Here is a 25,446-nt window from a genome sequence, read left to right on the forward strand (position 1 = left end):
CCTGGTTCTATTTCTATCCTGTATTTTAAGAAGTGATATAGTCTAATATTTTAATTCATGAAAGATGAATCCAAATGTGATAATTAAGGCAGGTTGGGAAGTTAGAATTGGAGGAGGGATAAGAATCCTATTTTAGATGATAGCTAAAACCTTACCCTCCCTAATATGTCACCTGGATCTTCTGACAGATATGGAACCCTGGGCCAAATGGGCCATGATGAAAATTAGAACACATGTAAGCTTTGGAGTTTATCATCTTTTGTGTGTTTTAGAAAAGAGTATTTATCCTAAGGCTTTGTTCACCCTGAGCTGTATCTTGTAAATGAAAAGTACAATGTGTGCATCTTCCATGCTGAAAAATAAACAGCAACCTTACCCTTTTGTAAACAGTAATGCAATATGCTCAAGCAAGATTTACAGATGCATCCGTTTAGATAAGCAACAAGAATCCTTATTAACAATTAGTCCTCATGCAAGACCCATGGCAATCTATGCTACATAGGAAAACTATTTTACTATCACCATGCTTTCTCCAGTGCCTAGGACAGAGTCTAGTGCACAGCATAGATCAGTCAAAACTTGTGGGTTTAGTAAATGAGTCAGATGCCATTTCAGGGATGCTGAAAGAGGAGAACAGTGTAGTCCTTCCTGCTTTAATTCTTTTTGCAGAGTGCAGAATTGGTTGAAGGCAGTTCACGTAGATAGTCCCAGGTCAGTGCAGGAAACCAGGAAGGAGAGGGCAAGAATTGACCTTGTTACTTTGCCAACTGACTCTTCTATTCTGGTTTTGCTTCCTTCATCTGGAGAAGCAGATGTGCCTGCCTGATAGGGCGGAAGCCTGGAAACCCCACAATCTGGAGGTAACATCCTGGTCTCTCAAACTTCCTGGGTGATTCATTAGCCAGCCACAAGTACAAGATCTGTCACTTCCAGAAACTCAGCCCCATCCAGATATGAGCATAAGATCCAGAACAAATAGCAATAATTGGGAAATTTTAAATGACCATACTATTTATACATAATACTTGGTGAGGTTAAAACAACCTCACTTAAAACTTTAAATATTCCTTTGTTATAGCTAGTTCCACATGAAAGTACTGGGTCAATTTGTCCTTGTAGTCAAAGATTCATCATAAAATGGGCAGCACAGACCCCATTTCCTCCCATCTCAGAGGCAAAGGCATCTGCCATCCTGTCCAAATCCCATGCAGTTCTGCTTCATCAGGGTCACTCCAGATAGCATCATCTTAACTCTCCCCCAGCCTCAACTTCTACACACTCAGTCATCTTGTCTTGTCAAAACCCTTCCTTGAGCAAACCTCTTCTGAAAGCCATCTCTCTTTTGCAACTAAATCTCTCATAAGAATAGTTTACACTCAAAGCTAGTTCACATGCTCATCTATCTACTCCTGAACTCTCTGTTATCTGGCTTCTACCCCATCACTCCTTTGAGTCTTCTGTTTTCAGGGTTATAGGCAACTTTACTGTGAATTCAGGAGAGTGAGTCCTTATTGCATGTTACCTCTGGAACCTCTGAATCCAGCTTTTTTTTTTCCTGACCACCTCTTTTCTTCCCTTTTCCATAACTCTGTTATTTCTCCTTCTACTTCTGGAAGTAATATGTCTTGCTCTCCTTTGAAGGCATGTTATCCCTCATCTGCTGCTTAAACATACTTCCATCTTAGGCCTCTTCTTCTCTCACTGTAGACACATTTCTTCCACCCTTTTATCAATTCTGTGGCTTAGGCTACCACTTTGTCTTATGTTCTTCCATGTTGCAAGGAACAAAGACACACTTGGTTATTTCAGGTAGCAGAAATCCATTGTAAAGTTACACAGGAAAGAACTTAAAAGGAGAAAAGCATCTTAGCCCTTGTGAAAACTGAACACCACCCCATGCAAGACTCAGAGGAAACTCATCCCTGTGCAAAGTATGACTCTAGTAACGTTTGACATTTACCAGGCTGTAGACTTGACTTCTCTACCTAGCTAACTAGCTTTCTTTCTTTCTCCCCACCTCCCTCATTTACCCACATCACTCTAGTCTACTCTCAAATACCTTTCCTTGACTTTTCTTCTCTTTCCCTCATGGTTTCTGCTCCTTTGTGTCATCTGATGTCTCTTAGTTTCTGCTGTCTCTTTATCTACCCATAATTTCTTGATAGATACAATTTATTCTATAACTTAAAACATTGCAATAATTTTTATATTTGCTTTCCTTCTGCTTTCAATGCCTTCTGGAACTAGGTGGAATATGAATGTATGTATGTATAAACGAATAAATGAAATATTGAATCAGATCTATTAACTTTGTATCCTCACTGGCTGCCCATGATGTCATAGTTGCCAGTTATTGAGTAACTACTATATAACTGCCATTATGCCACTTACATATTTTTTCAACCTTCCCACATTCTTAAGAAGAGATGGTTTTATGGACTGAATGTTTGTGTCCCACCAAAATTCCTATGTTGAAGGCTAGCCCTATAGCCAATGTGATGCTATTTGCAGGTAGGGCCTTTGGGGAGTGACTAGGTTTAGCTGAGTTCATGAGAGTGGGGCTCCCATGATGGGATTAGTGCAATTATTCCAAGAAGAGGAAGGGACCAGACCTTGCTCTTTCCCTGCCATGTGAGAACACAGTGAGAAGGTGGCTGTCTGCAAGCTAAGAAGAGATCCCTCATCAGAACTGAACTTTGCTGGCACCATGATCTCAGATGTCCAGCCTCCAGAACTGTGAAAAGTAAATGTCTGTAGTTTACACCAGCCAGTCTATGATATTTTGTTTTGGCAGCCAAGGCTGACTAAAACCAGTGGTATTCCTCTCCCATTTTTAATATATAAAAAACTATGGCTCTCACAGATTAAATTGCTTGCCTTAGATCACAATGCAAGTGGTAAGGCCAGGAATTAGAACCCCAATACTGGAAATATTTTATGGTTTTCTGCATTCATTTTAAAAAACAATAAGCCAAAAGATAAATGAACAATTATTTTTTAATGAATGTGAATATGACATATTTAATGAATTTTATCTTTTTGTTCTGCTTTTCTGTTTTGGTCTATATGACTATAACACAATCATTGTAGGCATATACATTACTTAATATTGCTAAGGCATTAATCAAGATATATTTTGATAATAGTGATTAAAACGAGAATTGATTGATCTTCTATGTCTCTAGAATTTTTTAGCTTGTGAAAATACAAACCAAGAGGGAGAAATGACTGTCTTTAAATTTGTAAGGCCTATTGGATAGGGCGAATGAATTTGAAGACGTTTGGCTGTAAGTAACAGAAGACTCCCCCTCCATTGGAAATAAACAGTAATGAAATTGCCATCTAAGATGACAAGAAGTCCAGCATGGCCTAGGATCTGGGTACTGTACAGAATGTCAGGATGTTGGGTCCTTCTCTCCGCAGGCTCTGTCCTGCTCTGTGTATTGTTGGCTTTGCTCTCAGGCTGGTACCAAGATGGCTGCATCAGTTTCAGACATCACATTGAGATGTGACATCGATCAGAGGGAGAAGTACAGTTTATCTCTTTCTGTTTCTATTTCATGGCAGGAGACTTTCCCAGAAGCTTCATATTTCATAGGCGGGAATTGGGCCACATGCTGTGAAAATGACTACTAGTTGCCTCCCCTTCTCCTTGCATTTCCCCCGCCTTCCTTTCACTACCTCCTGTATAGCTAACTGTCATCATGTGACTGAGTCCCCCGCAGTAAGGGCTTCCTGTTGGCTGAAGTTGTCCAGAGCTCCTAGCAGCAGTGCTGGACCTGAGATAGCACAGCAAAATGGCAGAAAAGTAAGCTAGTTGGGAGCCTCATCCTGGATGCATCTATCTACTCCTGAACAGGGTGCCCCCTGTTGCCTAACACCTGTCTTCTTTTCCCCAATAGATAAATATAATTCCCCAGGGAATTATATTTGCATCTTATTTAAAACTACTGTTATTTTTATTTCTTGCTCTTTTTTGTGGTTATGCAACCAAACTTAATCTGATATGCATTTCCCTTCTTAAAACATTCCCGGCAAATGGAATAGTATAACCACAATGGACTAAAAATAATGAGGATCTATCTTTGCAGTCTGGATGGGTCATCTACCCTTGGTCACGTAGGGGAAGGTTGAATAGCCAAATAACATTAGACCTCTCTTTGGAAGGGGGAGGGAAGGGGAAATCACTGTTGGGTAGGCAACTAACTGAGGCTGCTAATAAAGTTAATTAACTTTTCCAAGGTCACATAGCAAATTATTGGTGGAAAAGTAATTTCTTTTTTTAAAAAAAAACATTTTTAGTTTCAAAGGTACACATGCAGGTTTGTTATATAGGTAAATTGCACGTTGTGGGGGTGTGGTGTAGTGATTATTTCATCAACCATGTAGTAAACATAGTACTCAATAGGTAGTTTTTCAATCCTCACTCTCCTCCCACCCTCCACCCTCAAGTAGGCCCTGGTATCTGTTGTTCCCTTCTTTGTATCCATGTGTACTAAATGTTTAACCCCCACTTATAAGTGAGAACGCGCAGTATATGGTTTTCTGTTCCTACGTTACTTCACTCATGATAATGGCCTCTAGTTCCATCCATGTTGCTGCAAAAAATGTGATCTTGTTCCTTTTTATGGCTGCATAGTATTCCATGGAATATATGTACCACATTTTCTTTATCCAGTCTACCGTTGATGTGCATGTAGGTTGATTCCATGTCTTTGGAATATTATGGATAGTGCTACGATAAACATACATGTGCATGTGTCTTTATGATAGAACAATTTATATTCCTTTGAGTATATACCCAATAATGGGATTGTTGGGCTGAATGGTAGTTCTGTTTTAAATGCTTTGAGAAATTGCCAATCTGCTTTTTACAGTGGCTGAACTAATTTACATTCAGAAAAGTAATTTCGACTTAGGTTGTCTAAAAACAAGTTCAGTGGACTTCTTTTTATAAGCTAAGCTTAGTCAATGATTTGTCATCGATATTATAACATAAATTCATACACAGCTGGGAGATGACACCTAGCTGTTAAACATTTATTACTTCATCAATTGCCTCTTACTAAGATATATATGTGAGCAGTTACCTCTACATTGATGAGAATCATATGCATACAGGTCAATGTTATACTCATATGGAAAGAAGCAGACAGCACAGACCACCTCGAAGTTATATATTTGGCCATGGGTAATAAGGTGGGAAAAATCTGCTTTGCTAATAATGTTGTTGGCCTGAGCTAAATATTGAAATAGCATCCCGTTATTCAGCATGTGAACCAGGCAGTGGGGAGACAGGCAAACTGGGATTGTTTTGTGTGGTGGAACAAAGGTGATCCAAATGTGTGTTTGTGTGCTTTTTAGAGTTTGAGGCCAATTTAAAATACAGTCTGCATTGCACCATGCACGTGGGTTTCTTTGTCAACACCATCTGGGTGCTGACTCTAAAAGTTTCACTTCCCTTAGCATACTATGGCTCCATTAGGAGATGGGGCACAGCACTTTGATTTCAAAGGTGGTTGGCCACATTAGCTATTTGTGGAACTTAGTAACCAGCAGAAATGATGCTGTTGGAAAATCCTCTACCTCAACTTTAATTCATATGGTTTTATTTTCTTTCTTCAGCTTTTGAGGGGCTTTCAAATGAAGTATCAGAAGGAAACAGTGCTTTTTATATAGGCATGTGTGTAGTTTTTTTCTTAGTCAACTGAAAAGATAGAAAAAACATTCTGTGTTTGTGGACAGTATTCATGTAAAATTCAAAGGCAAATTTTATCTATGTGACTGGTAAACAAATTACTAATGGCTGTTAATCCCAGTGAATTTTACAAAATGATTTGACTGGTGCTGAAGGAGGCAGGAGAACGACAGCAAATCTGAACTCTATAAAATCCCTGAAGGAGTATCTTCTTAGAAGACAAGGGAGGAAATACCTTTTTTCAAATGGGAAGCAAATCACAATATAGAATTACAGTGTTTAATAATGCTTGTGCAAAAATGATTAGGAATTTTTAATACATTGGAATATGGTGATAGGAGGTTTGGTACTGATACACATTTTTAGCAAGCCTTTTTTTTAATAGGCTAAATAAGATTTAGAAGTTGTATTGGCAATACATATGAGCAAGACTGTTTGGTTACCTTTAATCTTCCTTTAAGTGCCATTTACAGAATTAATTTGTTTATTAAACATAGTGTCCTCTTATTATCTAACAAAGTTTCTTATCCTGAAAATCTGAATAATTATGTGTTCCTATATATAAAAATATTTACATGAAAAAACTTGTTTGTTTTTGGTGTCACTAATTTAGATTGGTCCCTTTGTCTCATGTAAGATGGGTTTGGCATTACCAGATTTTACAGTGAGCAGAAAATGCTTCTGTATAGATTGATACCATCAGCTCTCAGAGGACTTGACATTCATACAAGGAAGAAATGATTTGTAATACCTAGTACCTGAGATGTTTGCTTTATAAGGAGATGCCATAACAGATAATAATATAACAAAGTGTTATTAATGAATGGGGAATTTACCCATTTTCTAAATTCTTCTAAATCAAGCTGAATTTATTTTTAAGGAGATAAGTGCTTAGGATTTAACTTTCTTTGGGACTTTGCATTAAAATGTTTCTAGACATGGATGGAGGACCTTTATGATGATAAAATGGAACAAAATATAACAAAACAAATTTTCTGTTATAAAAAGGCAGGAAACCACCAAATCATAAAAGAATTTACAGAAGAATTGAGACCACTCATAGCTACCTGAGGAAAACAGTTAAGATATAGTTAAGGCCGGGTGCGGTGGCTCACCTGTAATCCCAGCACTTTGGGAGGCTGAGGCGGACGGATTACCTGAGGTCGGGAGTTCGAGACCGGCCTGACCAACATGGAGAAACCCCATCTCTACTAAAAAATACAAAAAATTAGCCAGGTGTGGTGGCGCATGCCTGTAATCCCAGCTACTCGAGAGGCTCAGGCAGGAGAATCACTTGAACCCAGGAGGTGGAGGTAACGGTGAGCTGAGATCATGCCATTGCACTCCAGCCTGGGCAACAAGAGCAAAACTCTGTCTCAAAAAAAAAAAAGATATAGTTAAAACATAGAACTACCATGTGACCCTATGACCCAGAAACTCCACTCTTGGTTATCTACCTAAGAGAAATGAACATATATGTCTACATGGAAATATGTACATGAATGTTCAGAGCAGTGTTATTTATAATAGCTAAGAAGTGAAAACAATCCAAATGTTCATGAACAAATAAACATATGTGACATATCAATATAAAATAATATATTTAGCCACAAAAGGGATAATTCCTGTGACAACACATGCAAACGTTGAAAATGTTATGCTAAGTAAAGAATCCAGACCCAAAAGGCTACATATTGTATGATTGGATATATATGAAATGTCCAGAACAGGCAAATCCATAGAGGCAGAAAGTGGATTCATGGTTGCTAGGGGCTGAGGGAGAGGGATGTGAGGAGTAACTGTTAATGGGTATGGATTTCTTTTTAGGGTGATGGAAATGCTCCAAAGTTGATTGTGATAATGGTTGCATGACTCTGAATGTACTAAAACTCACTGTACTGTACACTTTAAAGTGGTAAATTTTATAGTATGTGAATTATATCTCAATTTTAAAGAAGGATACAATTTAGACTCAAGTTCGAGAAAAAGCAGACCTGGCTACTATTTCTAGCTTTTCTATCCACAGAACAGTTATTTATTAAGTAAATCGCTATATCCCTAGTGTACTGCTGTTCATGACTTGTGGGATACCCAAGATAATTTCTGCGTTTTAAAAGGGTTTTAAAAGACTTATTAGCACGAGGGAGATGTCATCTGTCACACAGGCAGAATCTTTGCAGCTGGCCAGAGAGACCCCATATCCAAAAAGTAATGCAGCTTTGGGGGAAGAAAGGAGAAAAAAGTACTATATCTGTTTGAATACAATGGATAGAATTAAGAGTCTGATTAACTGACCCAAACACATAAAATTTGGAAAACAATAAAGACATGAGCCAAATCATAAGAGTGTAAGATGTGAGTTTCCCTAACCCCATCCCTCATCTAACTTAGAAAGAGAAAACATTTTCCATCAACTGAGTGGGAAAAAAGCCAGGAATCTCCATGGATCAGGACCCCGTGGATTTCTTCCATCCTTATTGCTTTGGAAGTGATAAAGTCCAATGATGAGCCAGTGTCTATAAAGAATTATGCTTTGTGTATAAGCCTGTCATTTTGAAATTATATTATAAAAGGTAAATAAAGGAAAATGACTTCCCAATTCAATGCAGTTTGGGGTTGGTCCATAAGGACAATACTATTGTAATTAAAATCTAAAATGAAATACAGACAACAGGATCAAAAGCCATAGCATTTTAAATTGATCTGAACTATCACTTACTGGCAGGTAATACAGCGGTTATGAAATTCCTCAGCAAGAAAAGGTTACAATGGATTAATGAGAGATACAGGCTCAGGTAGTATTATGTGGGTAGCCAACATAGCAACAAGGAGGTAAAGAGGATGTTTGAAAATGCACTCCCTCCATCAATTATGCTCTACAATAATATTCTAATCTTACTTTAACACTGTAGCATCATTTTCCTTATTTCCGGGTCCAGGCAATATGGATATTTTGTGTTAATTATGAAATAAATTCTCAATTTGCTTTAGTATAATTTAATACATAAATGGATGTAATTCTTCTAGAAAGTTTTGTTAGATATTAAGGTACATATATCAAAACATAATGTATGCTATATATTTTATATCATATCAAAATATATTAAATCACTATACTGTCGAAGCACAATCTAACAATATTCATTAATGTCCCATCAGACATTAAAAAGTATATTTTAAAAAGACAAATTTTAAAAACTAACAGTGATCAAGAGATTTAAGAAAAAACCCACAGTAACATATTACTGTGATATTTTTCTCAAAAAAGCAGCAAAAATGTTTATATCACCTTGATGTCAAAATACTTCCACTTAGGTTGGGGTCATATATCCTAGTGAAAGTAGTCAAGCAAATAGTCACCTTGCCAAACTAGTTTCTTTTTGTTTTTGTTTTGTTTGTGTGTTTGTTATTTTACTTTAAGTTCTGGGATACAAGTGCAGAACGTGCAGGTTTATTACATAGGTATACATGTGCCATGGTGGTTTGCTGCATCTACCAACCTGTCATCTAGGTTTTAAGCCCCAAGTGCATTAGGTACTTGTTCTAATGCTCTCCCTTCCCTTGCCCCCACCCCCAAACAGGCCCCAGTGCGTGATGTTCTCCTCCCTGTGTCCATGTGTTCTCGTTGTTCAACTCCCACTTAGGAGTGAGAATGTGTGGTATGCCAAACTAGTTTCTATTGTTAACTACTCATTCCTCATTCTTTAACCTGAACTCCCTGGAGCAAAAGTAGAAAGTTAATCAAGCTACTGCCTAGTGCCTAAGGTGTCATGAGGACTGTGAGAAAGAATAAAACATCATTCCAGCATTGGGAGGGAATGGACTAGGCCATAGGGCACTGGGACAGCTGTCTTTGACTCAGTTGTCATTAGAATAGGACTAGCATTGAATAAAATTCTAAAGTTTGGTTTGAACCTTTATTAGTTAATTAGTATTAATTCATTTATCATGGGAACTATGCTACCTGCTACACTCTTCAGCCACCCAAAACCAGCCGTAAACTGCTCTTTCCCCATTTCCAGCCATCCCCTTCTCCTCTAATGAAGCCCTCCCTCTTCCTTATATCGCTCATTGACACTTTACACAGGAGAACTGAATTACAGTTGTGGTACCCTAACGGTCATATGTTTGGCCACTCACCCAAAACAGGACTCCTTTTCACCACATTCAGAATGGATAATCAGATGGTTATCTGCATGAACCTTTAAGTATTAAGAATCCCCTTCCCCTTAAAGTCACTTATCCTTGGGTTAATGTTTTCTTTAGATAGAGTCTCCTTGAAGGAGGCCCAGGCCTACTTCCTGAAATTCTCATTCTGTCATTTGAAATCTGCTCTCTTGAAAGATAGGCCAGATCTACTACTTCAGCATTCAAATATTTTAGGTCAGCATTTCTATTACCGCACAGCCTTTGCAACTTCAGACTAAATATCAGTTTCTTTCATGGATTTCGAAGGTTTGTGAAATGACCAAGTTTTCACCATCTTCCCCTCCCTAGCCTCACTACGCTCTTCAGAACTTGTTGGATGCCTCAATGTCTTTCAAAGGTGTGACCTCCAGACCAGAGTTTAGTGCTCCACGTGTGCTCTGGCTTGGGTGGAATCCATTGCGTGGTCACTTTTCTCTTTTCTTGAGTTGGATTCCAGAGTTTTTTTCATGCAGCCCAAGTTTCCATTGCCTGGTGTAATGCTTTTGTCAGACTTGCAGTTCATTTGAGCTTATTGGATAATTGTTGGCTCATTAAAAATCCTACCTCTTGTTTTTCACAGAATTAAACTCAAGTTGCTTCTCTCTTTCTAATTAATTGTTAAAATTTAAATGCAAATTTCTAATTTCTTGAATTTTTAAAGTATCATCCTAACCTTTTGATCTAATAAAATTATATATAAATTACAATTGTATTTTAAAACCCCAATTCTCTCATCTCTTATATTATGCATTCTTCCTAGCTTAGTTGTCTAGTAAAAATTTGAAAATCATAGTCCATGCTTTTATGTAAGTTGCTGATGAAGATGTTAAACAAGATGGGACCAGGTACCTGCCATGGTAGATTTGCCTACTTTATTAATTAGTACCTGATATGCATAGTTCTTCAGTCCATCTGTATGTACAGCTATATTTGCTACATTTTACTGTCTGATCCACAAAGTTTCCAGAAAAATCTGTCCAGCACGCTGCTGAAATCAGTAATTTATCTAAATCTTTTGGAGTCAGGTTCCATGGTAATGGAAGAAAAGTGGATATATGGTTTGTGGGGAAAATATGTGGAGACTGATGAACTCTCAGGGGATCCTTCTACATAGAAGAACTATGTATTATTGTGTTTACCTTTCAGTTTATTCTATCATAGATGGCACTCCTGTCCTAACTAAAATTTTATAATTAGTAGTCCTCATTTTACAATAAATGATGACAATGATGGTGGTGATGATAGTGGTGGTGGTGATCATGGTTATAATGATGGTGATGAACATATATATATATATATATATCTTTCCATGTGCCAGGTACTACAGAAGTGCTTTATACTTTTTATCTCATGTAATCATTGCAACAAACTTGTAGGCTAGGTGTTGCTCACTGACCCTAACCAGTTTAGACGTTCACAACTGTTAGGTTCTCTTTGGTAGATAATGGAAACACTGAAGAAGTGACAAGTGGTAAAAGTTAACTGCCGTACTACCATGTCACTACCAGATTGTATGAAAGAGCAAATTCTTCTACGTAGATAACCATTTAATAGCCAGCAGGCACCAAAAATCCAGCCTGTTTTGGTAGCTTGGAGATAATCAATTTATCTGTCTTTTCAGGCTTTCTAAGCATTTCTTTGCATGAAAAATTTGCCTGATGCAGTCACAAATGATTGTTGGCTCATTAAAAATCCTAGGCAGTGACTTTTCTAGAATATGGCTTCACTCACTCTGTGGGTACACCCTTTCCAATGATGAGGTCAAGGAAAACAATCAGAAAGTACAGAGAGGAGGCAGAACAATTAGGGAAGAGAGAACTAAAATAGAAGTGAGAGATCAGACAAAAAATCATTTGGGCTACTTGCCACATTTCCAATTTCAAACTCCTTATCCTAAACCGGGTTTGTTTAATTATCAAGAAATAGGTGTGGCCCTTGGGACAAGTTGGCTCAGATTGACATACTACCATGCATACACACACACACACACACCCACACACACATAGTGTAAGCAATACTGTTGCTTGAGACAGGTTGTTTCTGATTAAATAAGGACACCCTAGCAAATATCTCAACACTAAAGACTTCTAAGCACTGGCCAAGTTCAGTAAATTTCCTAAAAGGAAGAAGTTTAGTTCTCAGGGTGACTTGAAATTAGAACTCTTTTTTTTTTTTTTTTGCTGTTTTTATTTTAAAATGCTTTTGTCTTGGAGAGAGCACTATGTGGAATTAATATCCCCTTCTGTCTCCACAGCACCACACTAGTCAGCCTAACTTAGAGAGGGAAATTCTGTGTTGCCTTTTTTCCAAATACCCGTTAAAGAACTTTTGCTGGGGCTTACCTCTGTGTGTTGATCAAACTGAAAATTTTCCAAGGATCTGAGGCTTCTCTGGAGGGTAGATTGGCGTTAAGATTTCTTCAATAGTGCAAAGGATGATGTTTTTCACAACCAACACAGACGTGCATGCTTACAATTTACCTTCAGTCTGGAAACATGTTAATGAGGCATGGATTTCTAATTGGCTACCCACAGATGGATATGGTACTAAGCATGCTTGAACTGAATAATATAATTTGAAGGCATTTCCACAGGTCAGTTGGCATCTATTGTATAAAAAATGAAAGATTATATATATGTGCATATGCATATATATATGTAGTATATATACCTATACATAGTATATATACATCAATCTGGGTGAACATAGTATATAGGTATAATATATAGTCTACATATGTGTATGCATCCATATATTATATGCCAACTAAAATATCATTATCAGGCATTTAAGAAACCTACCTAAATCTGCTCTTACCTCATTTCAGATTCCCCATGGGTACTGGAATATTTTATCCTTGGGGATGATTAAGTAAGAAAGATACAACACCAAAGCTGACTTATCATTAGTGACTCAGTACTGGAGAATTGAGAATTATTCAGATGTGCCAAAATCTCTCTTCTGACACCCTACATGGAGGGCAAGTCACTATACTGAAGTTGGCCCTTGTCTGTTCCCTTGTCCTTTGGTTAAGAACTTTGATCAACTGACTTAAGAAGGCCTCAGATTTGGGAGACCCTTTGCTTTTTCATGCCCTAATTTGGTCTCCAGGGGTTTCTGTGCTGTCTTTAAGTAGATAAGGGAGACCCTACTTCTTACTGATAAATAAACTACAGATATACCAAAGGTACCTGCTTCAACATGACCATTGCCTTATTTGGACCGTTAACAGTGTGTACTTAAGGCTCCCAGGCAGTGAATATCCTTCATCTCCTAGCAGATTACAATCTGCTACTATAATAACTCCCCATCTCTGTTGCATTGTTAGCTGTCCTTGTGTGTGTGTTGTGTGTGTAAACTATTTGATCTTGTATTTCATCAATTTGTACCAAACTAACTCTTTGCTATTGATGAGAACAGTATCCTTTCTACACATAAGTTCCACTTATTCAAGAGGACTATTATGTGATAATGTCTCTCAGTTGATTAGAACATAGTGTTACCGAGGTATGATTTATTTTATAGTCATTTTATTAATGACAACTGTAAAATATACCCATTACTTGCCATGGAACAGATCAAGTGCTGAATGTTGGACTTGCCTTATGTTTCTCTGTGCAAGAGTTGACTCTAATGATCACTCAAGTATTTCCAGAAGGGAAAGGTGAGAAGTGATTGGTCAATGCCTAAGGCTCTCACAACTTGTGGTCTACAACCCTGTTTGACAGTGAGCTGTTTGGGCCTCGGTAGGAATTTTCCCACAGAAAGGATGTTCTCACTGGCAGGCTCCCAGGACCGCCCACAAATCCATTTAACCATAACAGAGCTGACAGCACTGTCAGGGCTGGAGTTGACTTCCAAGTGGGAAGTCAGCCTAGTATTAATAGCACAGTTCCAGCTGCACTGTGGGTCCAGCAGACTTCTGATGGACCGGCCTGGGAACCAAGGCACTCTTTGTAACATTTATGGGAAATGGAGTCCTCGTTGAGAATGGTGGAAAGACAGTACTGTGGCGGCACAAGGCCCATGGCTTCTCACTTCCCCTTTCTACTCTAATCACTTCCAGCGCCACTATCCAGCAGGACGAGACCAAGGGGAATCCTAGAGGAATCCTTCTCTAGCCTTCAAGTCTGGGGAGAGCCTACCCTGTTCCTGGCCTGGCTCACTTAGGTCGACTGTTCTCATGTACAGGATCTTTGTAAGTTGGTTGTTTCTAGGGCACCTGTATTTAGTTATATGATATGAATGTTTATTTTAATGTAGTAGCTCTGGATCCAGGCACAAATATATTAGAATGTAAGGTTCATTTTTATTTTTAAAAGATTTTACTTCATTTTTACTAATTTCAGTTTTGATTATGATCTCCTGCTTCTTTACCAGTTTAAAGCCATCATTTTTATGCAAATAAAATGAGTGTGCATGATTGTAGTAAAACATTCCATTTTGTGGTTATAGGAGGAAATGGGAGAAGTGGGTGGTGCATTGTGTGTGTGTGTGTGTGTGTGTGTGTGTGTGTGTGTAATTTGAATATGACCTAAAGGAGGGGGGTGTTTGTTGCACCAAGACATACTTCAAGGAATTAAAAATTGTGTTGTACTAAAGGGAGGTCTTTTTCACTAATAACTTAGAAGTATTGCAGACCATTTAGTGTTTTTTGTTGGCCAGAAGTATTATAATTAACAGACTTTTTCCCCCCTGGGAGCTCTTTGAATGCATAATTTCTTTAAAAAGATTTTTAAAGACTGACTGACAACCTGAAAATTATTTTCTGCTAATCCCAAGCAAATGTCTCTGTAATATAAATACTGCTTTAAAGTTATCTTATGGGGTACATATGACCCAAAGGGAAAATAACTTGTTTATTAAGTTGATTTTCTTTCTTTTTTCATGATTCACAAATTGTCAAATTCATCCTATTTGGGACAGTAGAAATATGGAAACATGTAAATGAATAACATTTTTAAAGTGTAAATCAACTAAAATGTATATGAAGCCCTGCTGGATTCTTAGGCAGTCTCTTGATATTTCTAAGTCACACTTCTCTCTTCTAGGATTCTATTTTGGGACATAGTCATAAACACAAAAGGAAGATTTCAGCACCAAATTATATTCATCTTTAAAATATTGGGGCCCTTCAGCCCTTCTAAACACTGGAAAACTCTCTGGAGTTTGGTTTGCCAAGACATGGGAAACTTTTTTTCCAGAATATTTTTAAGGGAAAATTATATTTTAGGGTTATGAATGTAGAATGATAACACAGATAATTTATCATATTTAATAAACCTCTATAGCTAAGTCTAGGTTCTCTTTGAAAGATCTTGTTTTTTTTCACCCAGCCCCATAGTTACATATTTGAGGGAGTGAAACTGAGCATACAGGATTTTTGGAGTGGCAAGTCCATTTGAAATCCTTCTCATCCAATGTGTTCGTTTTGTAGAAAAGGGAACTGGAGCCCAGAGGGATTCAGTGACTTGAGCAAGGCTACTGTTGGTAATGGCAATGGTAGGAGAGGCCATCATTTACTGAAGGTCTTCTTTTTCTGGATTTCCTTACATTTTATTTTACCCTCACAACCACCTTGTAAAGCAGGGGGCCATATTCCAGTTTTACAAGTGAGAAATCTGAAGTTTGGGAAGTCCTCTAGCTGTTCAAAGTCAACAGGTACTAAGAGGCAGAGCAAGAATCCACTGATTGTGGATGCCTGATGGCTTCTGCCTCAGGGTGTTTTCCATTATACCAGACATTTCCCAGGTCTAAGTAGAAATACAAGAAGCATTCCTTCTTTATACATGTTTACTTCTAATATATCAAGAACATCTCTATCTAAGCAATCACCCTGATACTCAATCTTTTGGATAGTAGTCTGGGGTACTGGGTCTCCTTACCTTAGTTTTTCTGACAAAAAGTAATCTCCCTCCTACTGGATTTCATAATACTCCAAAATTTGTCTTCAGTGGATACCTCAACATACCCTTTGAAATGTCTATTTTATTTAGATCTGAAGAAGAGTATACTTTTTTTTGCTGTCATTCGGTGATTCATTCATGTATCTATTCACTAAGTATGTTTTGAATGCCTACTATGTGCAGATGCTATTCTAGGCTTTGGAGATACAGTTCTGGACAAAATAGACACAAACCCCTGCCCTGATGGTACTTTCTTTCTAGAGGGCCAAAGGATGGCCAATACATACACAGCAAACAATAAGGTAAGTGAGATGGTGATAGATACACTAGAAACAAAAAACAGAGAAGTTTGTTTAATGAGTGGAATGAGACACCAGGAAGATGGGATAGGAGTTACTTAAAAATAAACTTCACTGAGAGGGGAAATTGGGGAGTGCTTCTTATCACATTGTCAATGCAGCAAAAAATGCCAGTGTCTATTTTTTCAGCAAATTCCTTTCCAAAAACGTAAGTCTTCAATTCCCCACCAATAGTAAAATGCTTATCCTAACTCTGTCTCTATCCTTATGATATCCTCCCATCCACCCTTTATAGAACCCATTGTTATCACTATTATACAAAAAAAAAAAAAAAAAAAAAAAAAACAGGAATAACAGAAGCTCTCTACAGATCTAAGGACAATACAATTTGAGAGTAAGAGAAGCTTAGTGCCTGGCCAATTTTTCCCAAACATCTAATTTATACGGGAGGATCCTGAATTTCAGAAATAGTGAAATTTTGGGAGGCTGGGGCAGGACAGTTGCTTGAGCCCAGGAGTTCGAGGCCAGCCTGGGCAACATAGTGAGACCCTCTCTCTTAAAAAAAAAAAAAAAAAAAAACTTTTTTAAATTAGCGGGGTGTGGTGCCCACCTGTAGTCCTAGCAATTTGGGAGGCTGAGGCAGGAGAATCGCTTAAGCCCAGGAGGTCGAGGCTGCAGTGAACCAAGATCATATTGCTGCACTCCAGCCTGGGTAACAGAGCGAGACCGTGTCTCAAACAAAACAAAACAAAACAAAACAGAAAAATAAATGTTCGAATGACTAAATGATGACCTCAGATCATATGGCAAGGTGATTATTATTTTATTTCCAGTAAATGATGTGCTGAGTTCCCATGGTGAGCCATGTGATTGAGCTGGATCCAGGGGCCTCAGCACTGACTTCAGAGGAGATGGTCTCTGGCCTGGAGGCACAGAGAAGGAACTGATACAGACAAAGACTTCTGATCGCAACCCAGTGCTCCTTCCCCTATCCCATAATGGGGACTCTTTTCTGTTTTCCAGAGTCTCAGAAGGGTGAGAATGGGGTTCTCAGTTACATTTGTACTTCCTGCTCTGTACTTCAAGTATGTCATAGGTTAAATGAGACTACTTGAGCTGACCTATGAACCAAAACCACTGTATCATTATTTCTATGGGAAAATGCATGTGGACTTTGAAATATCCAGCTATCTTAATAGACTTTCAGAATTGATAAGTGTCTGTGTTGGAAAATATAAGCAAAGATCATTTAGCGTTCAGTGAGGCAAACTCTGGCTGCCCAGCCTCTAAGACATTGACTATCTCCTAGAGAAAACACAATCCTCTGTAGCCCTGAAGGGAGCATCAGATGAGATACAAATAAGTAGTAACAGTGTCTTCCAAATTGTGTGGGGAAAGTTTTCTTCTCTTCACTATGAAGACAAACCGATGGTCACAAATAGTCACTATTTTTTCCACAAAGTGGCAATTTGTGAGTGTGTATACCAGCCATTCTGTAGTTTGTCATAGTTCTCTAGGGGTATGGGGATCTATCACGGGATTGCAGCTCATTTAATCTGTATTTACTACTTTATCTATGGGCTGGACTCATGTTTCTATTAATGGTAGTAGCCAGCACAGTGTTCCAAATGCATGTTGAATGGCGTGGAGTGGAAGGACATGTTCTCTTAGCTGTTCTGTATGCTAGCAAGTGTCGTTTTCCCATCTGCCTTCCATAATGGGAATGCCATGGACATTTTGGTTCCTGTTCTACATTCCTATCATCACCTGATTGATTGGAATGATATTGCTATATAATAAGGACTTCGAACATATATAAGCATTCTGAGGAAACATGAGGTTAGATTGAACTGCAGTGGATGCTCTATCACAGTTCAAGGGCAAGATGATTACAGTTGCCTTGACAACCATAGCTCTGCACTCTCTGTTTTATTACATACTCTTTTCCTATTTGGGAATTCTTTTGAGGAGAAACAAAAGAAAGAATGTCAGTAAAGTCTCATTTTCAATTTATGAGGCTTCTGGAAATGATAGAGTCTTATGAAGCTACAAAAACGTCTCCATTTCTTAAATTTCCCCCAAACATTGGAAAGTCCAGGCATATGAAATGAACTAAAAATAAGCTTTTACTTATGTCAAAACACAAATATCATCTTTACTCCCTATAGAGGTAATTATTTTGTAAAGACTGAAAGAAAAGATTGTTTTTCTATTTCTCTCTAGCATACAACTGTGACTTCTATTTTTCTATAAAAAGGGAAATATTTTTGCCTATGAATTTTCATTAGTATTTTTACCTGTATTACAGTTATTCAACTGCAAGTAGGTATATAAATAAAATAATCTTACTCTAGGAAATGGCTAGGTTGAGAAACTATCAAACAGTAATATTTTAACAATGTGTTAATTTATTAATTACCAACACATCCTCTTTTAGGTTTCCTTTCTAGACCACACTAGTTTTTTTTTTTTTTTAAGAGAAAAGGTGACAATATTTGGGTCTTTATAATTATTTTTTCTGTATTAAAGCAAAAATGTAGTATAAATGTATACTACTGCATGACTATAAAAGTCATTGAGAAATATTATATTTTATTTTGTCCATTCACTTGTTATTAAGTCTCTCTGTCTCTCTGTCTCTGTCTCTCTCTCTCTCTCTCTCTCTCTCTCTTTCTCTCTTTCTCTCTTTCTTTCTGAGACAGGGTCTCACTGTGTCACCCAAGCTACAGTGCAGTGGCATGATCTCAGCTCACTGCAACCTCCACCTCCTGGGTTCAAGTGACCCTCCCATCTCAGCCTCCCCAATAGCTTACACTCTGGGCACCCACCACCGTGCCTGGGTAATTTTTGTAGAGACAGGGTTTTGCTGTGTTGCCCAGGCTGGTCTCGAACTCCTGGGCTCCAGCCATCCTCCCCTCTCGGCCTCCCAAAGTGCTGGGATTACAGTGGCTCTATGGAACAAATTTATATGTTAATACTCTAGGATGGGAGTTAGGGAACTTTTCTGTAATAAGACAGATGGTAAGTATTTCAGGCTTTTGAGGCTATACAGATTTTGTCACAACTACTCAACTCTGATGTTGTAGCTGAAAGAAGTCATAGATAATATGCAAACGAATGGACTGGGCTGTGTTAAATTAATACAGCATTTACAGAAACAGACAGTGGACTGGATTTGTCCCAGGGGCTGTAGTTTGCCAACTCCTACTCTAGGAGAAAAAATGTTTTGCTTACTTATCTGTCCACAGTCTACAGGGGAGTGTAGTGCTTCAGGCAAATTGTTTCTTTTATAATATATGCCTAAACTGAGCATGATGGTGCACGCCTATAATCCCAGCTACTTGAGAGGCTGAGGTGGAAGGATCACTTGTGCCCCAGGAGTTTGCATCCATCCTGGGCAGCATAGAAAAACCCTCATCTCTTTAAAAAAAAAAAAAAAAAAAAAATGTGCCTAAAAGGCCATCTTTTCACTCTGCCTTTTGTGTAAAATGTCCCCATTGCTACCATATTGTTTCTATTAGCGAGAAAGGCAGGGGTTACACACTTTTGCAACTCATTAAGGAGGGTAGAAGCAGATATTGATAATAATTTCCTTGTTTTAAAAGCTGTTAGAACATATGAAAAAAAAATCAACTACTAAGATTTCCTTACACCCTAGCTGAACTGCTCAGTTAGAACTGCTCTTGAATATCAAAGGCTAATGTGCCCTCCCTGCATAAGCTGGCAATATAAACTGAGGTAGACACTGTCAGATGTAACCTCTTGGCCCCCAGCTGGCCTCCCCATCCCCATGGGGTCTCCATAGTCACCTGGCATCAACAAAAACGTGCTTTTTTCTTTATTTTCCTTTGAAGTATTCACTGGTGCTTTGTTCAAACTGATTTTAACATCCTCTTCAAGTTTTAGTCAGATACTTGGAAGAAAAATACAGAAAAATGAAAACAAATATCTATGTATTTGTTACTCAGATTTAGTAACTGTTAACATTTATTATTATTTGCTTTGGATATTTTTATCTTTTTTAAAATAAAGAATCCCTTTGATTGACACAATTGTAACCCAAGATTTTTCCCCATTCTTTCTAAAGAAGCTATTGTCAGAGGAATCTGAATTCTTTTCCACTTATCAAAATTGGTTATTGAGACGCAAAAGAATAGAAAGAATATTGATTTTATAGTATATATTCAGAGCATCACTGGTGCATAGTACGAACGATTTTATCCAATTTGTATGGTTTTCTGCCCATCGAAGACTGAATAATATCATGAATCTACTCCCAAGAGAGACTTAGAGAATGCATCACATCTCTTTCCTATTGGGAATGGGGCATGAATCTAAGAGACAGTAAATATAAACTATCCTAATTCATAATAGAGAGCTGGATACATTTTTCAATTTCAATGACAACTTTGAAAAGTACATTATTTTTCTCTGCTGCCTTTAACATACTTATTGCCTTGTGGTGTAAATGCTTTCATAAATGCTCTCTCACCTGATCTTGTGTGATAGTTAGAATAGATGGTATTACAGCTCTCTCCCAGGTAAGGGTATGGATGCACTGGGATGTCTGTACAGTGTTTGGCAGTCTTGGCTGGACCTTTGTACCACCTACTGAGCTTTGAAAATGTACTGGTTCAATCCAACCAGTCTGAGCATCAGTATTCTTTTTTTTTTTTTTTTTTTTTTTTTTTTGAGATGGAGTTTCCCTCTTGTTGCCCAGGCTGGAGTACAGTGGTGCAATTTCGGCTCACTGCAATCACTGCCTTCCGGGTTCAAGTGGTTCTCCTGCATCAGCCTCCCGAGAAGCTGGGATTACAGGCACCTGCCACCACCATGCCTGGCTAATTTTTGTATTTTCCTAGTAGAGATGGCGTTTCACCATGTTGGTCAGGCTGGTCTTGAACTCCTGACCTGAGGTGATCTACCCACCTCAGCCTCCCAAAGTGTTGTGATTACAGGCGTGAGCCACCGCGCCTGGCTGGGCATCAGTATTCTTAATTGATTCTACTGTACTGCTGAGGTTGAGAACCCCAGTGGACCAGTGGTTCTCAACTAGGGACTGTTTGCCCCTGCAAGGGGATATCTGACAATGAGACTTTTTTATTATCACAAATGAGAAGGGGCATCCCCTGGCATCTAGTGGGTAGAGACCAGGAATGCTGCCAAATATCCTATAGCACCCCTCCAACATAGAATTATCTGGCCTCAAAGGTCAATAATGCTTATGTTGAGTAACCCTGATTTAAGCTAGACTAAAGTCCCTCTGACTCTAAGCCATATTGTTTCCTCAGTCTCAAGTTGCTAGATTATTCAAATTAGTCATCTTGTTATTATTGCTGCTAATAAAATATATTTTGAGTAGGTTGTTCTTCAAAACCACAATGTTTACAATGACTTTTTAGTTTATCAGGAACCAAGTGATCTTGTGTCATAACCATACTGGGATAAGCAAAAATCCTTATATTAAACATTTTCAATTACTTTTATCAGAATACAAAACAAGCAAGCAAACACAAAAACAACACACCATCAAAAAGAAGAAAAGAGCTATTTCTCAACATAAATTGTTCTGTATGTATTATCCCAAATGAGCAATGTGTATTGTATAAAGCAGTGGATTTCAAACTTGAGAGTACATTGAAGTCACCTAGAGGGCTTGTTAAAATACTAATTGCTGGCCTTATCTCCACAGTTCTTGGTCAGTAGGTCCGGAGTGGGGTTCAAACAGTTGCATTTCGAATAAGTTTCCAGCTAAGATTGACATTTCTCGCCTAGGGACTATACTTTGACAATCAATAATGTAAATAATTTCTCTATATTAGCATTTCAAATGAATATTAACCCTGGGGACCATCTATTAAAGCCTCAAATTAATACTCCTAAAAAATTAAAAAATCATTTTATCATAGCATACAAATAACTTAAAATATGATTCATCAAGAAGTACAGAGGGCTTCCTAGTTCTACAGTTACAATCAAGACAACCCTATAGAATCAAACCTTTTGCTCCCAGTTCTAAGAGCAGCAAGAGTGAGCAACAGCAAGCTTTGCTTAAGAACAAGCCTAGTAGTCTTAAGAATGCACAGCTCTCTACCTGATCGGAAATGAAGGGATGCCAGTTTGCTGAGTATTTTTGAACACATCTGGTCAGTGAGAAAGTTGGTATTTTCTGTTTCCTGATGTGTATCCTTCAAATTATATGTAAGTGCTTAAGTGAAAAAAATGACTTGATCCAAATTTCCTTAGCTTTGGATACATTAACATATGCTCATGGAAGGGTGGATGGGATATCTAAAATTTTATTGAAGTGTATTGCCAGTCTATAAAATAATAAAACCTTAATTCCTTAAGTAATTAAAATATTTGGCAGAGGTGGCTAAATAATGTTAGATTCAAGTATGGAATCTGAAACCCATTTCAGGTATTTCAAGAACAAGTCAATGATTCATCCAGTCTATCAGCCAAAGACACTTGACAGACAGCAGTGACATGGCATTTTGTAAAAGGCATTTCCATAGTACTAGTGCTTTCATTTTGTTGTCATTCAGTAGAAAGAAGTGTATACATTTGTGAAGAAATGCATGAGGGTAATAAAAATGTTTAAAAATCCACATTTTCTCAATTTAGGTGGACTTTTTTATTATTATTACACTTTAAGTTCCAGGGTACATGTGCACAACGTGCAGGTTACCTAGGTATACATGTGCCATGTTGATGTGCTGCACCCATTAACTCATCATTTACATTAGTTATATCTCCTAATGCTATCCCTCCCCCCTACCCACTTCCCACAATAGGACCCGGTGTGTGATGTTCCCCTTCCTGTGTCCAAGTAACCTCATTGTTCAATTCCCACCTATGAGTGAGAACATGTGGTGTTTGGTTTTCTGTTCTTGCAATAGTTTGCTGAGAATGATGGTTTCCAGCTGCATCCATGTCCCTACAAAGGACATGAACTCATCCTTTTTAATGGCTGCATAGTATTCCATGGTGTATATGTGCCACATTTTCTTAATCCAGTCTGTCACTGATGGGCATTTGGGTTGATTCCAAGTCTTTGCTATTGTGAATTGTGCCGCAATAAACATACGTGTGCATGTGTCTTTATAGCAGCATGATTTAATCCTTTGGGTATATCCCCAGTAATGGGATGGCTGGGTCAAATGGTATTTCTAGTTCTAGATCCTTGAGGAATCACCACACTGTTTTCCACAATGGTTGAACTAGTTTACAGTCCCACCAACAGTGTAAAAGTGTTCTATTTCTCACATCCTCTCCAGCACCTGTTGTTTCCTGACTTTTTAATGATTGCCATTCTAACTGGTGTGAGATGGTTTCCTGACTTTTTAATGATTGCCATTCTAACTGGTGTGGTTTTGATTTGCATTTCTCTGATGGTGAGTGATGATGAGCATTTTTTCATATGTCTGTTGGCTGTATGAATGTCTTCTTTTGAGAAGTGTCTGTTCATATTCTTAAACTAGTCTAAAGTTAGATGTTACAGTATATTTTGTAGGCATAAAAATCTAAACCCCAAAGTGGCAGAATTCAAGAGTACCCATCCCTTATTTTCTACAGGAGTTCATCTGAATCCCTTGATAGTAAAGATTTTCTTTCTTTCTAGAACCTGACATAATTCCTAGTACATACCAAGTGATACTTACACTTTCATTGAATTTACTTAAATAGCTGTATGAGAGGTCCGTGTATTTCTATATTTCATGAATTTCAAATTATATGTTTCAGTCCCATTTAAAGTTAAGATCCTTATAAAGAAAATCCTGAAGAGGATCCAGACTATAGTGTCCAATGTACAAATTTTTAATTGTGAGCTAGAGATTGAGAATAAAGGAAAGTTACTGGAAAATTTTCCAAGAACTAAGCCTTTCTGTTGTGTTGGTATTGATGATATATGTGTCAGTCAGCAATAAGACTACCAAAGGTAAACTAAATAATCCCGTACCATAAAATGTCTTATAAAATGTAAGCTGCTAAGAAAATCTAAGGATTAAAAAATGTACCTATTCGCATAGTTCTGCTTTTGTGTGTTTAAGAGCAAACTGAGAGGTTGCTATGGCATTACTTATGCGTGCATGGCAACAGAGTGAACTTAGTGATTCAGCTTGATAAAAGAGGAAATTAGCTCACCATTTCCCTTTCCCCAAATCAGAGTCAGATATCCAAATATTTCGTTTTGAAACGGTATATCCATCAACACGTTCTAACGGATGAAAGTCAGTAGTGGGGGTGGGGGTGGGGGAAGGTTGTAAGATGAAATTCATATGTCATGTGCTTACTTTAGAGAATGCAACTTGTGTCTAAACAATCTATACATATTTCTGCATCCTTCTTTCCCCCTGATAGGATGGGGTTTCTCAGTGGCATCTGTTGGGCAAATATACAATGATGAGTAACACTTTGACAAAAGACAGCAATTTATCAGCCCATATAACTTTGTTCTAATGAAAGTAGATCATCCTAGAATTTGAGAAACATTGTTCAGCTGTGAAACTGTAATTCCCTGTGTGTAACAGCCCTCCAGGCAAGGAGTAGATTTTGCCAGCATAATATGTGAAGTTTAGTCATTATCAACTGCACAAAGCAGAGGTCAGCTGTGGGCGTACATGTGGGAGGCACTATTATGAAATCAACCCACAGCCACTGACCTGCTGGGGTGATCCAGTACAAACAGAGCCAAATGTCATGAATAAATGCTGACATTTTATTACGTGATTAGTTTAAATATTATTTTACTACTGTGTTTTTTCTTGTATTGTTTATCTTTCACACCTTTATTTTGTTTCCGGTTTCCTTTCTTTAAATTGATAAATGAAAAATAGGGAAGTATGGTTTGAGTCAGTACTTTGACCATGAACACAGGAAGTTAACTGAACCCACCACCACCACCAAAAAAGAAAAAAAGAAAAAAAAACCACTCCAAACCTGTGAATCTTGGAATCTTAGATTTGTTCTGGGTTGATGTGGGTTTTGGAATCATAATTTTATTAGTTTATTTTTTAATTTACATAGAGTAAAACTGACCTTCTGCAGGGTATGGTTCTATCAGTTTTGACAAATACATAAAATTGTGTAGCCAACATCACAATTGTGATACAGAAGAATTCTATATATACCACCCCCCACCACCACCAAATCTCATTCTGCCTTTTTATAGTCAACCCCTCTTTTCACCCTCAGGCTCTGGTAACCACTGACCTGTTGGAACTGTATTAATCTGTTTTTCTCCACTGTATCCATTCATGCAACAACCATTTGTTGATAATCTATGCTGAGCTCCATTTTAGGTGCTAGGGATGAAATGATGAACAAGACTGACATAGAAGTTTCCATCTAG

General features: G+C 37.9%; 1 protein-coding gene across 5 annotated transcripts in view; it reads left to right on the forward strand.

Annotated features, from left to right (window-relative positions):
* The window catches only part of ARHGAP6 (Rho GTPase activating protein 6), a 597,687-nt gene that overhangs the window by 354,405 nt on the left and 217,836 nt on the right, over positions 1-25,446 (forward strand). The window contains exon 1 of one of the 5 annotated variants that reach the window (XM_017953835.3): positions 10,554-14,084. The exons of the other annotated variants lie outside the window; for them this stretch is intronic. Coding sequence (XP_017809324.2) covers positions 14,070-14,084 — 15 coding nt within the window. The 5' untranslated portion in view covers positions 10,554-14,069. Of the gene's footprint in view, positions 1-10,553; positions 14,085-25,446 lie in introns of those variants that run through there. 5 annotated transcript variants of the gene reach the window in all.

This window comes from Papio anubis, chromosome X (genome assembly GCF_008728515.1).
Source record: "Papio anubis isolate 15944 chromosome X, Panubis1.0, whole genome shotgun sequence".
NCBI classification, from domain to species: Eukaryota; Metazoa; Chordata; class Mammalia; order Primates; family Cercopithecidae; genus Papio; species Papio anubis.